The 13,234-nt window shown below is 42.4% G+C and overlaps 1 protein-coding gene across 6 annotated transcripts in view; it reads right to left on the bottom strand.

Moving 5' to 3' along the window:
* Positions 1-13,234, bottom strand: part of NCOA3 (nuclear receptor coactivator 3) — a 119,139-nt gene that overhangs the window by 5,950 nt on the left and 99,955 nt on the right. For all 6 annotated transcript variants that reach the window (XM_070801830.1, XM_070801827.1, XM_070801832.1 and 3 more), the window contains 5 exons: positions 10,405-10,668; positions 10,164-10,290; positions 8,763-8,934; positions 2,771-3,064; positions 1,394-1,498 (listed from right to left, as the gene is read on the bottom strand). In XM_070801830.1, coding sequence (XP_070657931.1) covers positions 1,394-1,498; positions 2,771-3,064; positions 8,763-8,934; positions 10,164-10,290; positions 10,405-10,668 — 962 coding nt within the window. The remainder of the gene's footprint in view (positions 1-1,393; positions 1,499-2,770; positions 3,065-8,762; positions 8,935-10,163; positions 10,291-10,404; positions 10,669-13,234) is intronic.

Genomic DNA, 13,234 nt, shown 5'->3' with positions numbered 1-13,234 from the left:
ATAGTCTGTGGGGTTGCAAAAGAGTCAGACACAATTTAGCAACTAAACAATAACACGGAGAAGGCGATGGCACCCCACTCCAGTACTCTTGCCTGGAAAATCGCATGGATGGAGGAGGCTGGTGGGCTGCAGTCCAGGGGGTCGCTGAGGGTCGGACACGACTGAGCGACTTCACTTTCACTTTTCACTTTCATGCATTAGAGAAGGAAATGGCAACCCACTCCAGTGTTCTTGCCTGGAGAATCCCAGGGACGGGGGAGCCTGGTGGGCTGCCGTCTATGGGGTCGCACAGAGTTAGACACGACTGAAGCGACTTAGCAGCAGTGAACAATAACAACGGGATGAAAGCAGCCAAGTCATCAGGCTTTAACATAATTAGGAAACAGTCCTCAAAGTGAGAGAATATTTAGGAGTAGAACTTGAGGACAAACTTCTTAAAAACTGTGAAATAAAACAAAGGGGCAGGAATGAGATTCTGTTTGGGGGAGAAACAAAAGAGAAGCCAAAAATACAGCAAAGGAGTGCAGTTACATGCAAAGAAGCGTGAATCCACTCCTGAAGGCCTTGGAGTCTCTCTAAACCTCTGACGGGGGAGAGCAAGGAGGTGATGTCATTAAAGCGCTGAACAAGGCAGCTGATCTGCCAGCTAGGAGAGACCATCTCCAAAAAGCAAACCTTAATCACCTTTTTAGAAATTATCCTAGCTCAGCTGATAACAGGATGTCTGATTATCAAGAAAATATACAGGTACTGGTACTTCCAAGCACACCTAAGAGAGTGAAAACTAGGCATTTCACAGTTGTTTAACAGTATTTCAAACCACAATAAGGGATTTTCGTTTAGTCATTTGCCTTGTGCACACTATGGAAATGCCTTAATACAGTGTCCAGCATGGGCTGGAGGCAGAGACCATTAAGAACATCCCTCCCACCATGGGAAATCAGTCATCTCAAAGACTGTCACTGAGAGTGGGATTATGAATTTTTTTTTCCCTGCTGCTTTAGACTTCTTATATCAAATTCTACCCAGTGAGAATGTAGTTTCACAATCCAGGACCAGAGAAAAGTTTACAGATTTATTATTTTCAATCCCTAAAAAGTAAGTGGTAGCAGTTTCACAACACAGCATGTGATCACAAAGGGAATTAACTTTAAAAACACCAATCAGTGGTTTAAAAAAAAAAAAAAAGAACCTCTTCCTCCAATTCTTCCTAGTGACCAATAGGAAAAGATGAAGGCAAGAACGAAAGTGTGACAGGACCCTGGGATGGTTTCTTACACAAGGAATTTGAGATTGTGTACTCTTTGTTTAATAAATATTTCCTGAGAGTCAAGCAGGGGCCAAGCCTTGTGCAGAGCATTCAAGCCCTCAGCCCGAAGAGACGCATCCTCACCTGGGAGTTGACCTGCGGCTGCATCATGGGCCTCATCGCCGTTGCCCCGCCAGCAGTGGGGTTTTCCATTTTCATTTCAAGTGCCTGACGGCTCTGATTCAAAAACTGGGGAGAGTCAGGGTGGTTAGGATGCAAGTGGAGCTCATTAATGAGGCCAAAACAACTATCTACACCCTCGGCACCACCCAGAAAGATCGTGACAACACCTCTAAACCCATTAACCTGGCTAAGTTATGGCTAAGCTAAACCAGGACACTCTCACATTTCAAAAAGGCTGGTGCTGAAAAGCCCCTGGCCAGCACAGCAGGCTTTCATGTTCACTATCAGAGGAAAAGTGAAAGTGCAATTCTACACCTTAAAGAGTATCTTCAACAGGAACCCAAAGGATTTATAAAGTCAATTTTCCCTGGCATAATTTAGGCCACTGGGGAAACAGCTTTAATTTTATAAAAGTAACAATGGAGAAAACTACTTCTGTTACCTCTTCCTAGGTAATTTTTATTGGAAAGAAACTGTAACAAGTAAAGGGATACCGTGAACGCATTAGCACAGCTCTCCTGAGTAGCTACACTGACTTTAGGGAACATCAATGCAAGAGTCCTCAGCTCGCTGGATTCTCAGTTCACTCATCTGCTTATGTGGTTCAGTCTCCCCACATTTAAGAACTCTGCACACTCAAGATACAAAAAAATATAAACAATTAAATCCCTAAAACTTTGTTACGAACTAAGGAACAATGGGAAGAGATATTAAGAGAGCTCAAGTTTTATATCACATCTAGAAAGCAGAGGTTCCTTAAAGGGAGTACTCAAATCAATAAGGTTTCATAGTGTAGTGCAAGTCGCTCAGTCATGTCTGACTCTTTGCGACTCCATGGACTATACACAGTCATGGAATTCTCCAGGCCACAATATTGGAGTGGGTAGCCTTTCCCTTCTCCAGGGGATCTTCCCAACCCAGGAAGAACCCAGGTCTCTCACACTGCAGGCAGATTTTTTACCAACTGAGCTCAGGGAAGCCAATAAGACTTCAATCCTGTCTATTAATAGCAAGGACATTTTAATAATAAAAACTGTCTATCTCTAAGGCTATGAAGCCATCAAGAAACACTATTCTCCCCAAAGAGCAATCCTGACATTTTTTGTTTTTCAACCTGTACAGTGGAATATTCTTACAGAAAGGTATCCAATTCTAGTACAGCCACTCCCAGCAAGGAGCTGTCCACACAAACACAACGTTACACAGCAATGAAAACAAAAGGAGTTTCTTTAGTTGAGGAGGACAGAGAGCCAGTGGCGGGAGCTGAAGAACACAGTCTGAAACGGAAGAGGAAAATGAAGAGGAAGTGGCAAAGGCAATGGGCGTGTGACTGGTTACCTGCTGGCCCTGCAGCCTCTGCTGAAGCTGCATTCTAAGTTGCTTGGGAGTGTTTGTTCGGGGTCTCATGATGTTGGCCCGAGGGTGCATTCCTTGGAGAGGAAAACTGCCTTGCTGGTTCATCTGATTCATCATCGAGTTAAAAGGTGGTGACTGTCCCTGAAGATTAAAGCCTCCTTGCATCGGAGGCCCCTGCCCCGGGTATGTCTGCCCGTATAATGCTGCCTTCTGCTCCATCATTACTGCTGCTTCTTGGCCTTGGAAAGCGTCCTGTTTGGGCTCCAACGCTTGTCCCTAAACATCAAACACATAAATGAACAGTGAAGTACACATGCGGAAGCAACAGAAACCAAACCCACTAAAAGAGGTGAAAAATAAAGTCAATGTACGTGATGACGGTGCTGTGGGATTTCACCACCAAAACCAAGCTCACTGCCTGAAGCGCCACGAGAGCGGAGACCGTGCCATCTTTTAACGCTGTGCCCTAGTGCCCATGCACCACAGGGTCTCACACAGAGAGGTGCGCAAATATTTTCTGAGCCAACTATCAACAAAGTACTGAGGACCTGGAGAAATACTGTTTCTTCCAAACAAGATTTCTGTACCAACAATGAATTCTCATGTACTCTGCCCAAGAATGTTTTTGAAGGTGGTAAGAGGTAAATTTAGTAGAGACAGGTAAATCAACAACAGTTCATGTCCCCTGGGGTGTAGTCACCACATGAGCAAAACTTAAAGGTGGTCAGTCGTCCACTACTATTTGTATCTGAGAAGAAAGAAACCTATTAATTCAACAAGTATTTATTTAGTGGTATGTGCCAGGTATCACTTCTCTGCATGCTAACCACACATACAAAGTAACATCCAGCAGAAAAACTAAACACTCTGAAGGAGGGGACAGCCTGCAGCGTTAAGATAAGAAAAGCCAGGCAGGTGCTGCGTTGGCCTTTATTTTCTCGTCCTCAAGCACGGAGTGCCACGCGTGCAGTCAACACCCTAACCCACACCTCACCCCTCGCGACCGTGACACCATTCTCAATGTTCTGCCCCCTCTCGGGGCTTTCCCTGGAGGACTGTTAAGAGTTCATCTGCACCAGGCCCTCTTCTTTTCTCTCACTCTCTCTCCCACTGGTGACAACTGTCAAGTGTCTGTCTCTAGCTCCAGGGCCTTGGACTCTCACTGTGCTCATGCAGAAGCCCATCCAACATCTTTACCCAGAAGGCTCAGGCATCTCAAACTTAGCATGTAGAGGACAAAAGGCATGATTATCAACAGTTCTTCCTACAGAAAAAAAAAAAGCCCAATTCTCCTTCAATCTTCACTACTCACCAAAACACATGGCAACATCATGTACCCGGAACTAAATGCCAGCACCTCGATTTCTCACAGTCTCCTTCCCAAGTGTGCAAGTGCACACGTGTGCACACACAGCCCAAGTCCTGCCAGCTTTTCCTCAGTGACGTATCGGATAGGCTTCTCTTCCTACAGTCCACTGCCCAAGACACCTCTACTCTGTGCCTCTTCTAGACAGCAATCTGACATTTCTGTTTACAAAGTAAATCATACTATTAATATAACACACCTGTATTTCTCTTGCTAACCCTGCTAAAATGACAGCAAACAAGTTAAAAGGTAGTATGTATCAAAAAAAAAAAAAAGAGAGAGAGAGAATATTGAAGGCAACAAGATACAAAAATTTGAATAGGCATCTGGTAGACAGAAAGGAGAAAACTGAGAACCATTTACTTGCAGAGAAAACCCTCTTGAGGCCTGAGCCAATGTCTCCCGTGGAGCTAGGGCAGCACTCCGCTATGGACGGCAGAAGGTCAAGGAGTGCGCCCAGACAAGGGGCGGATCAGGAGTCTGAGCAAGAGCAGGGAGCCCCCCAGCTCCAAATGGCTGTATCTTCCACCTACTTCCACAAGGCCTTGGTTCAGGGACACCAAGCCCAGAAGAGGGGAGGAGCAGGGCAGGGACTGAAAACAGGGAATCTTAGATCCTTATAATTTCCAGTAAATTTTTATATTTTAGAACTTTGTATCTTAAGCACTATAGGATCATCAACTTGCCTCCCCATCCCAGCCCCCAAAATGCAACCAGGTAATTTAAAAATTTCTAGGCAAGAAAGAGTGTTTTCTAGAAAATCTATATAAAATTCTGTATGGGGGATGGGGGCAATGACAACTCAACATGCTGCAGTCTGGGGGGACCTGAAATAAAGGCCAGTCTCCCCACTCCCACTTAGTCACTTTCAGTGAAGACAACTGATCCTGCATTCTTAAATATAAAAAGATAATCAAGGATCACCAGATAACTTGATGATGAAAGCTTCCAATATCAAAGTGACTCAAACAGGAAGTAACTTAAAAGTACAGAAGATTAAAAAAAAAATAAAAAGCCACCACCAAACCCATGTAACACCCAACATGTCAACAGACATCCCAGAAAGATCAGGAAAAAAAGATTAAAATCATTGAAGAAATATTTTTAAATGCCCCCAAACCAAAGGGAATATCTGCTTGTGTATTAGTAATACACAACAGAATGAATGAAACAAGACCCATATCAAGACAAAGAATCATGGAATTTCAGAGGGAAAAGATTCCTACATAATTCCCAAGAGAATAAATGGGTAACACACAAAAGTAGAGGAATCAGACTGGAATACGACTCAAGGACAACACTGGATGCCAGAAACTATGGAACTATTTTTTCATAAGAGGAAATTATTTTCAACTTAGAATTTCTGACACAGTTACACTGAGGGTAGAGACTGTATGTGCCCATGTGTATGCAGTGGGTACAGGCATGGGGGTGCTTGCTGAACAAACAGGATATAAATACAGACATAAAACTTCTTATCTAAAATGCCAAAACAAATTTTAAACTCTAAAAAAAAAAAAAAAAAAAAAAGACTAAAATTTTTTCATTAGTACCCAGTGTATTTTACAGCAAAACCTGGCCTGAACCTGTATGAAGCAATACATAATCTTTATAATATCCCACTTAGTGTGATTATGTATTTTGCTGTAGAATTATTAGCTCGTTTGATCACAGGCTACTGCCCCAAAATTATAGTATTGCTTGAAATTTATAAAGAGTATTTTGTAATATACAGTGTACCAATGCACCATTCTAACCTTCTAAAATCCCCAAATTCCTCAATTTCAAAGCATATCTGACACCCAGGTTCAGATAAGGGACTATAAATGTGTAGTCAACTTTCAAATCCAGGAATCAATAGACAGAATGAAGCTGGTAAAAGAAATAGCTGCATAAGCATATTTCTTAGAAGTATTATCAAAATACAGAGGTGAGTTTCACTATCTTCCAGTGAGGCAAAGGACTGTGGTTCTTCCATAAGCATATTTTTCTATCATTTTATTTTTCATTTAAAAACAGATTACTTTGCTAAAAAATAAAAATTACAACAAAAAAAGGAAGACCAGATTCAGCAGAGTAAGGACTCTGCTGACAATCCTTCCATGGCTTCCTAAGACACAGAGAAAGTACCTCCCCCAGCTCACACCACTCCCTCTTTGCTCTTGGCAACCTCAGCCACTTCCTAGAACCCACAAGCTCTTTCCTAGCTAAGCACCTTTGAGTTAGCTGTTCTTCTTCTAGACTATCCTTCCCCTAAGATGTCTGCCTAGCTGGCTCTTTCTCATCCTTCAGGTATCAACTTATATGTCACCTCTCCAGAAAAACCTTTCTTATTCGAACCAGTCCCCATTAATCTCTATCTCATCAACCTGTATTTGAAAACAGAAACATTTTTAAACTAAAGAATGAACTATAAACAAGCTCCCGCTAAAAGAAACTTGGCAAACTATTTATAATACACTGGACAAGTTAACCGTCATCCTGTAAACATGTTTAGAGACGTTTGAATATCCCGCCCCACCCTAAGAAAAGGTTCCTTAAATAAAATGGTCTCATAGCATTACATGCCTTTCCTAGTACCTGCTCCTTCATCATGCCTACTTCCATCAGTGTGGTTCCATGCCTGAGCTCTGAGGGCAGGAAATTAAGTTGTTCACTATTGCTCCTCAGTCTCCAAGAAAAGACTGATTGGCATACACAAGATAAGTATTTCTAAACAAAGGAAAATGAAAAGTCGAAGTTGCTCAGCCGTGTCCGACTCTTTGCCACCTTTGGACTATACAGGAATTCTCCAGGCCAGAATACTGGCGTGGGTAGCCTTTCCCTTCTCCAGGGGATCTTCCCAGCCCAGGGATCAAACCCAGGTCTCCCACATTGCAGGCGGATTCTTTACCAGCTGAGCCACCTGGGATTCAACAAGCAAATTAATAGCTAAACAAAAAGCACCATTTGAGATCAACAACATAAAATCCCATTGGAACTATTAAACACATCTCAATCACCAGAAAACACAAAATATGTTCAATCTTGCTAAACAGATAAATATGATTTAAAACACGAATCTGTGTCGGCCATTAGACTGGCAAGAACAATCATGTTCAGTACTTGTCCAGTCACTTGCTCATTCACACCGTGGGTTCTCTCCTCTTTGGGGGCCGGGCCAGCAGTGCTGGTGAGGAGGACAGACTGTAGCCATCACATGCTGCTGTAGAAAAGCAGCTGTGCAATCGTTCAGGAAAACCACCCGAGAGTATGTAGATAAACCTCTAAAATAAGCACTCTAACCCAATCATCCTTTCTCTTGGATTGTGGCTAAGAAAACAGCCTCCGTGAACAAGATGGATGTAATTCACAGAATTATAACAATACTTAGGAACAATTACATTTTCATCAGTAGATAACTGGTTAAAGAGTGTTTAACAAAATGGATATTATCTGACCATTAAAGATGTATATGTTAAACAAAAAAGATGACTTTCTTAAGGTAAAACAGACCTCCAAAGTATATTTAGCCTACTCTCTTTTTATATACATACACTCAAAAGTTACTTATGATTCTTTGTGCCAAAAGTATGGAGGATGTTCAACTTTTTAAAAACATATGGACTTCCGTGATTGTCAGATTTTTATATAAGCACCATTAACTATTTTATCATGAGGACAAAGACGCTATTTTCAGCTTCGGTAAAATCCCAGCAGCAGTTAGTTTCCTGGTCCTCATGTGACCCTCACGTCCTCCCCCAGCCAGTAAGACGCCACTCCTCCCCAGCAGGGTCACAGACGGCTGGTACCCCCAGGAGGACATCATCACTGCTCTGCATTTCTCACCCACCCTTTAAAAAGCTCTGTAGAGTGCTGCCACATTAGAGTACACACGTTTTTATACCTGTCTGTTTCCCCAACAAAGCCTGAGAACCAAGACCATTCCCCGCTTATCACTGAACACACAGACTGAAACAGTGCCCCTAAACATGCATCCTATATATGAAAAGATCCACCACAAAATTTATGTTTCAAAAAATAGATTCATAAAGGGCATATTTTCATACAGCTGAACAGATGACTGCAAACAGGAGATGGTGGTGTTGAGATGGTCACAGATTTACCACTGTAAACAGGTTTTGTTTACCACAAAAAAAAAAGTCTGTCTCCTCAGGGTATACACTCGTCTGCTAGGTAGTAAAGAGAAGTTAATTATAAAAATAAGGATTCAATATTATAACATAAGCAAAAAGCAGCATTTTAAAAACCGCATAGTGGTTTTAACTGGATCATTTCTGTGGGTGCCTAAAATGTGACATCTTTATAAAACAGCAAACTGCTGTTTGTTCTATCACAATTAAAAAGTATTTTCTAAATTTAATGCTCATATCCATGAACACAGTGCTTTATCATAAGGAAAAGGAAAGATTAGGTGCTGTCATACATGGCTTCTCTCTCACAGACACACCTTCTCCCCTAGTTCCATGGTACACAAGTTCAGGAATGCCCAGAGCTCTGTTACACACACACACGCACGCACACCACACACCACACACGCACGCACACACTCTTCTACTTCCATGGTACACACACATGCACTTCTACTTCCATGGTACTGCTACCTACCTGATTTACAAGTTCAGGAATGCCCAGAGCTCTGTCAATCTCTTCCAGGCCTGTGGCATCTGTGTTGCTCAAGAGTGTGTGCAACTGGTCCAACAGTGCTCTTTCATCACTCTGGCCTTCTAGGTTAGAAGGTGGCCCAAGGAGATCATCCAGGGAATTCCTAAGAATTGGCCTAAAAAGAGACATGTAATCAACTTCAATGGTGCCTTTCCTCTTTGGAAAAAAAGGCAAAGTAACCCCACACGATATTTTTAACATGCAGTAACTCAAATGATACAAGTATTAATTATAAACTAACAGAACAGCAGACTAGAACAAGTGGCATCAATTTAAATTCAAGACCCATCATTCTAAACCTCACCAGGTCATCTTCAACCACCATATCCTAGCTCACAACTTCCAACCCCACCACCAAAATGTAGCTGCTAGATATTTAGAGGACAGCAGAGATTTGGCAGGGGCAGGGAGAAGGATGGGAGGAATGCAGAGGGCAGTGTTTTCAAGACCCTACTAGAAGAGAAGTGACAGTTAGGATACTTGCAGGTTGGAAAAATCAAAAAAAGAAAGAAAAAAGGGAGACATGCTGAACTGAGTCTGGGGATCTACCAAAATAACCTGGTTTCACACATGGCCCACAGAGCTCACGTACGACACACCCCACACACCCACAGCAATGCCACAGCTTTCCAACATATCACAGGAGCATGGAGCTAGACAATATATCCAGCCTCAGAAAAATTCTGTGATGAAACTATTCGCTCTCTACCGAGCAGAGAAACAATCAAGCTAATAAACTCAAGTAATCACACTTCCATCTTTTCAACAGATCAATTCGTTTTCATTTGTTTAATTTATTGTAGAACTCAAGTTAAAGCTGACATTGACAGAGGGCCTCTTTCATGCAAATGAGTTACTGACCAAGCTGAAAAGTGAAATACAGGCCTAATCCACAAAAATAGAAGAGCGCTTTATTTTACTTCCACCTTCATCCCTGAAATATTTTAAACAATTTTAAAAAAGAATTATCCAATCCTTAATAATGAACTTTTCAGAAAAGCAAGGCTCACCCTCCGAGCACCATTTATCTTGTCAAACTAGTGCTAGCTTATACCCCTCTGCGTGGAAGAGGACTGTTACATTATGAGAGACAACTGTGGCACACGGAAGCTCCAGGCATGACCACTCGACCGTCCTGATGGCTGACAGTACAGTGCTGTCTCTTCCCTCTCCAGTCACCACCACTGCCTGCTGTCTCGGCGTTATTTTACACACAGATGGCAATGAGTACCTCATTCATAGAGAGTTTTTCTCATTCTCTTCCAGGTTTGTTCCTATGCTCTAACCCCCTTCTACATAATCCAATGCTTCCATTCTCTATAGAGCCACTTAATAAAGCCCCACCTATTTTGGGTCCCATGAGGGCCTTGTTCCATGGACAACATGCCATCTGGCCAGGAACCAGGTTGGTTTGATGGTGCTGCTTGGCCATAAGGACTGACCCCCATCCCCATGGGAATCTCACCAGGCCCTGGGGGAGCAAAAAAAAAAAAAAAAAGGTGGGTGGGGTAAATGTTCAAATAAGTCAATGGCCAAAGTTGGCCTAAAACATCCAGTTTTCTTTTCTTCTGAAGGGGCTACTTACGCATCTGAAGCATCTGTGGCTGTGGCTGCTGCTGCTGCTGCTGCTGCATCACTGGTCTCGCACCTGGGATGCTATTGGACCGAAGTGGCATGGCGGGCATCGAGCCACCCATGGCAGGTCTGGGTAAAGAAGCATTATAATCAGTTCCTGGTCTCCCCATGGCATTTGAATTCACAGGTTCCATGCGGCTGGCCTTGGAGCTCGGTAAGCCCCAATCTCCTGAGGAAGGCGCCTGATTCACAGTCACATTTCTGTTTGGCCCACCTGAAACAGAAATGATGAGGTATTTTCCATATTGGAAAGAAATTCTTATGTCATACAGATGCGATCATTAAGACACAAGATCCTTGACAAAAAAGTGCTTTGTCATTCTCAGATTAGGGCTGGCCAACAATTTCTAACGGGCCACCACAGGCACACCTTTGCAATACTGTGCTTTGCATATACTGCCACTTTTACAAGCTGAAGATCTGTGCAACCCTGTGTTGTCATATGATGGCTAGCATATTTTAGCAATAACATGTTTTTAAGTTAAAGTATGTACATTCTTTTTGATACGGTTCATGAGTTTCTAACAGCAAGTATACAGATGTGATTTGCCATTCTCTCCTCTAGTAGATCACGTTTTGTCAGAACGCTCTGCTATGACCTGTCCATATGGGGTGGCCCTATACAGCATGGCTCATAGCTTCATATCAAAAAGATATGACACCAAAAGATGAGTCCCCCAGGTCTGAAGGTGTCCAGTATGCTCCTGCGGAAGAGTGGAGGACAACTACTAACAGCCCCAGAAAGAATGCAGAGGTTGGGCCAAAGCGAAAACAACACTCAGTTGTGGATGTGTCTGGTGATCAAAGTAAAATCCGATGCAGTATAGAACAGTATTGCACAGGAACCTGGAATATTAGGGTACACGAATCAAGGTAAATTGGATGTAGTCAAGCAGGAGATGGCAAGAATAAACATCGAGATCTTAGAAAACATTGAACTAAAATGGACGGGAATGGGTGTATTTAGGTGACCATTATATCTACTACTGCGGGCAAGAATCCCATAGAAGAAATGGAGTAGTCCTCATAATCAACGAAAGAGTCTAAAATGCAGTACTTGGGTGCAACCTCAAAAATGAAAGAATGATCTTGGTTCATTTCCAAGGCAAGCCATTCAACATCGCAGCAATTCAAATCTATGCCCCTACCAATAAGGTCGAAAAAGCTGAAATTGATCAGTTCTATGAAGACCTAGAAGAATTCCTAGAACTAACACCAAAAAAAGATGGTCTATTCATCACTGGGGATTGGAATGCAAAAGTAGGAAGTCAAGAGATACCTGGAGTAATGGGCAAGTTTGGGCCCTGGAGAACAAAATGAAGCAAGGCAAAGGCTAACTGAATTCTGCCAAGAGAATGCACTTGTCATAGCAAACATCCTGTTTCAACAACACAAGAGATGACTTTACACATGGACATCACTAAATGGTCAATATCAAAATCAAGGTGATTACATTCTTTGTAGCCAAAGATGGAGAAGCTGTATACAGGCAGCAAAAACAAGACATGAAGCTGACTGTGGCTCGGATCATCAAACTTCTCATATCAAAATTCAGGCTTAAACTAAAGAAAGCGGGAATAACCACTAGGCCTGCCAGGTAGGACTTAAGTCAACTCCCCTATCAAAATACAGTGGAGTAATGAGTAAGACTCAAGGCATTAGATCTAGCTAACAGTATGCCTGAAGACCTATGGACGGAGGCCCATAATACTGTACAGGAGACAGCAAACAAAATCATTCCAAAGAAAAGGAAAAGCAAGAAGGCAAAGTGGTTAACTAAGGAGGCTTTACAAATAGCTGAAGAAAGAAGAGAAATGAAAAGCAAGGGAGAAAGGGAAAGGTACATCCAACTAAATGAAGAGTTCCAAAGAACAGAACAGAGAGGCAAGATGGCCTTCTTCAATGAACAGTACATAAAACTAGAAGAAAACAAAAGGAGAAAGACCAGACACCTCTTCAGGAAAACTGGAAATATCAAGGGAACATTTTGCCCAAAGATAGGCACAATAAAGGACAGAAATGGTAGAGACCTAGTAGACACTGAAGAGACAGAGATGAAAAGAATACAGAGGAGAACCATAAAAAGACCTTAATGAACCACATGACTATGATGGTGTGGTCAGTTACCCAGAGCCAGATGTTCTCGAGACTGAAGTCAAGTGGGCCTTAGGAATCTTGCTGTTAATAAAGCTAGCAGATGCAATGGAATTCCAGTAGAGCTATTCAAAACCCTAAAGAATCATGCCATCAAGGTGCTACATTCAATATGTAAGCAAATCTGGAAGACCTAGCATCGGCCACAGGACTAGAAAAGGTCAATCCTCATCCCAATTCCCAAGAAGGGTAGTACTAAAGAATGTGCTAATCATCGGACAATTGCACTCATCTCCAATGCTAGTAAGGTCAAGGTTAAAATTTTGCATGCTAGGCTTCTGCATTACGCTAACCAAGAACTTCCAGAAGTCCAAGCTGGGTAGAAAAGGAAGAGGAACCAGAGATCCGACTGCCAACATTTGCTGGATCATAGAGAAAGCTAGGGAATTCCAGAAAAACATCTATCTCTGTTTCAATGACTAAGCTAAAGCCTTTGTGTCAATCATAACAAACCATGGAAAGCTCTTAAAGAGATGGAAATACCAGACCATCTTATCTGTCTCCTGAGAAACCTGTATGCAGATCAAGAAGCAACTGTTAGAACCCTGTATGGAACAAGTGATTGGCTCAAGATTAAGAAAGGAGCACAACAGCACTTTCTGCTGTCACCCTGTCTGTTTAACCTA

Source organism: Bos indicus, chromosome 13, assembly GCF_029378745.1.
Source record: "Bos indicus isolate NIAB-ARS_2022 breed Sahiwal x Tharparkar chromosome 13, NIAB-ARS_B.indTharparkar_mat_pri_1.0, whole genome shotgun sequence".
NCBI classification, from domain to species: Eukaryota; Metazoa; Chordata; class Mammalia; order Artiodactyla; family Bovidae; genus Bos; species Bos indicus.
Note: the sequence above shows the minus strand (reverse complement) of the source record. Positions and strands in the feature narration are given on the sequence as shown.